The 2,823-nt window shown below is 33.0% G+C and overlaps 1 protein-coding gene across 1 annotated transcript; it reads left to right on the top strand.

Annotated features, from left to right (window-relative positions):
- The first annotated feature begins 1,564 nt into the window (after positions 1–1,564).
- Positions 1,565–2,570, top strand: LOC104880329 (uncharacterized). The gene is made up of 3 exons (XM_019221983.1): positions 1,565–1,983; positions 2,055–2,389; positions 2,494–2,570. Exons 1-3 carry the CDS (start codon positions 1,714–1,716, stop codon positions 2,516–2,518), a joined length of 630 nt encoding a protein of 209 aa, XP_019077528.1. The 5' UTR covers positions 1,565–1,713; the 3' UTR covers positions 2,519–2,570.
- The last annotated feature ends 253 nt before the right edge of the window (positions 2,571–2,823 follow it).

Here is a 2,823-nt window from a genome sequence, read left to right as displayed (position 1 = left end):
GTTATTAAATAATCATAAATTACAAGTTCTAAATTTTTCTTAATAATTAACTTAAGCTTTACATGATATTAAAATAACTCTCTTATACCCAAAACATAATAAAAAATTAATCAATATCCATAACTGAAATCACAATGAGACAATGATTCAAATGAATCTAATATTCATATATGAAAATATTAGAACACATGATATACAAAAAATGCCTTTAGGGAACCTTTTTCATGTGCATTGTGAAAGTATGATCTGAGTCCAGCATATTCCCAAATTACTTCATACAATTCTTTAAGCCATTTATTCATTGCAAAATACTTTTCATAAGCAAAAGATAGATTTGTGCTAAGTCCATGAGAAGCCATTGTTAGGATAATGGTCATTCTACTATTTGATTCCCTATCAAAAGATTAACACTCCAACCAATTCCTATGATGTAGTTGATATTGATCACAATCCATGAACATATCCTATTGTAATGTCATGGTTGTACATACTACAAAAGATAAGAGAATAAGAGAGAATTGTTATACCATATCATAAAGAGTATTACTAAGGACAAAAAAAAAAAAAACAAAAACAAAAACAAAAAAAAACAAAAAAAAAAACAAAAAAAAAAAACTACTATTGAGTCCTGAAATTTCTCATTTTTCTTCATTCCTTGTCTCCACACCCTGAAATGTGAGTTCTTCTTCACCAAGTGTTATCCATTCTCCCCATGTCCTTATTTATTTTGTATAAGCTTTACATACCCGTCTTGATCATATATCTTGTTCTTTCTTATGATCTAGAATATTTATAGTCATATTCCTAATAACTTTCCTTAATTCTAAAAGGAAAATTAATTTTCATAAGGAATTACCAATACATAAAATATTTAATACAATACTCTTTTACTAAAAATGGCATTTTTTCAAGAACAATGGACTCCATCTTGAACAAATTTTTTTGTCATAGTTGTTTTTTTTTTTCTATATTATATTCTCTTTGGCTCTTCTAGATATCTCTACTGGAGCTTTGACTTGTCATAGTAGAAACTTAAATATTAGCATATTAGTTCAAGGATGGCTCTCCTAGATATCTCTATTGGAGCTCTGACTTGTCATAATAGAAACTTAAATATTAGCATATTAGTGCAAGGATATAGAGATGAAACAATCAAAATGATAAAAAGATACATGGAGTTTTAACATGGTTCAACTAATCATAATTCATGGATGAAAAATAATAATTCTACTCTATAACAGAGAATATTATAGAAGATAAAAAAATAAGTATAACTATTAAGTCCTCAAACATTTCATGTTTCTCACCCTTTGTACCTATAACTTGAACCAAGAGTCCTCCCTCCACCATGTGTCACTTACTCTTTTTTATATCTATAGATATTCCATATGAACTTTATATATATGTTCACCCTCATCTTATTACTTTTTCCTTCTCATGACCTAAAATAGTTATAGAGATATTCCTAATAACTTTGTTTATTCTAGAACAGGCTAATTTCCATAAGGAGTTACTAATACATGAAATATCTTATATAATATTCTTTTATCAATGAAGTCCAAAATTTCAGGAACACAAATGCATCTCATATGCAACACTAGGTTGAGCCTCCCAAACTTTTAATTTGACCTTTTATCCTGAATTGGATATGTGCTTCTGGCAGAAAAAAAGAACACACCAATATTAATTGCAGCAAAGAATGGTGTGAAGGAAATGGTGGAGAAAATCCTTGAAGTTAATCCAGTTGCCATTAATGACAAGAACGAAGAAAAAAAGAATGTAGTATTGTTAGCAGTGGAGAATAGACAGCCTGAGGTGTATGAGCTCTTAGTTAAGAGAAAGTTTCGGAAAGATAGTGTGTTCCGAGCAGTTGACAACGACGGGAACAGCGCATTGCATCTGGCTGCAATGTTACGTAATTATCAACCTTGGCATATCCCTGGAGCTGCATTGCAAATGCAATGGGAAATGAAGTGGTATAAGGTATGAGATTTGTGTAGTGTGTAGTATTAGAAACTTTTTTCATTCTGACCAGAATCTCAAATTTAATCTAGTATGTCAAGGATTCCATGCCACCACATTTCTTCACTCATTACAATGACAAGAAACGCACTCCAAAGGAGATCTTCACGGAAGCCCATTCTGAACTTCTGAAGAAAGGAGGCAAATGGCTGAACAGCACTTCCAGTTCCTGCTCCGTCATTGCAACCCTCATTGCAGCCGTTGCTTTCGCCACAGCTGCCACTGTGCCAGGCGACTTCAATGAAAATAATGGGAAGCCAAATCTTGCACACCAATCAGCTTTTAATCTTTTTGCAGTTTCATCACTAATTGCTCTCTGCTCTTCAGTGACTTCCCTGGTCATGTTTCTGGCGATTCTCACCTCTAGGTATCAAGAGGATGATTTTCATGAGGAATTGCCTCGGAAACTTTTATTTGGTTTAACTGCTCTATTCGTATCAATTGCAGCTATGTTGGTCTCTTTTTGTGCAGGACACTTCTTTGTCCTCAAAGATGAACTCAAAAATGCTGCCCTTCCCGTATATGCAGTTACCTGCCTTCCAATATCATTTTTTGCTATAGCCCAGTTTTCCTTATACTTTGATCTTGCGTGGGCTACTTTTAGGAAGGTACCACAACGAAGTTATAAGATGGCTTTCTAGGATAAGATGGTTAAATAAATATGTTTGTATGTGCTTTGTGAGTAGCTGGGATTATGGTTTTGATGTGTTTTTGCTTGTTTTGTTTCTTCTACGTTTCTGAACACTCATGTTGAGGAAGAAAATTGATGGAATGACCATTAATTGTCCTTACGATATGTCT

The sequence above is a fragment of the Vitis vinifera genome, chromosome 9 (assembly GCF_030704535.1).
Source record: "Vitis vinifera cultivar Pinot Noir 40024 chromosome 9, ASM3070453v1".
Classification (NCBI taxonomy): Eukaryota; Viridiplantae; Streptophyta; class Magnoliopsida; order Vitales; family Vitaceae; genus Vitis; species Vitis vinifera.
This window is presented reverse-complemented; position numbering and strand designations above follow the sequence as displayed.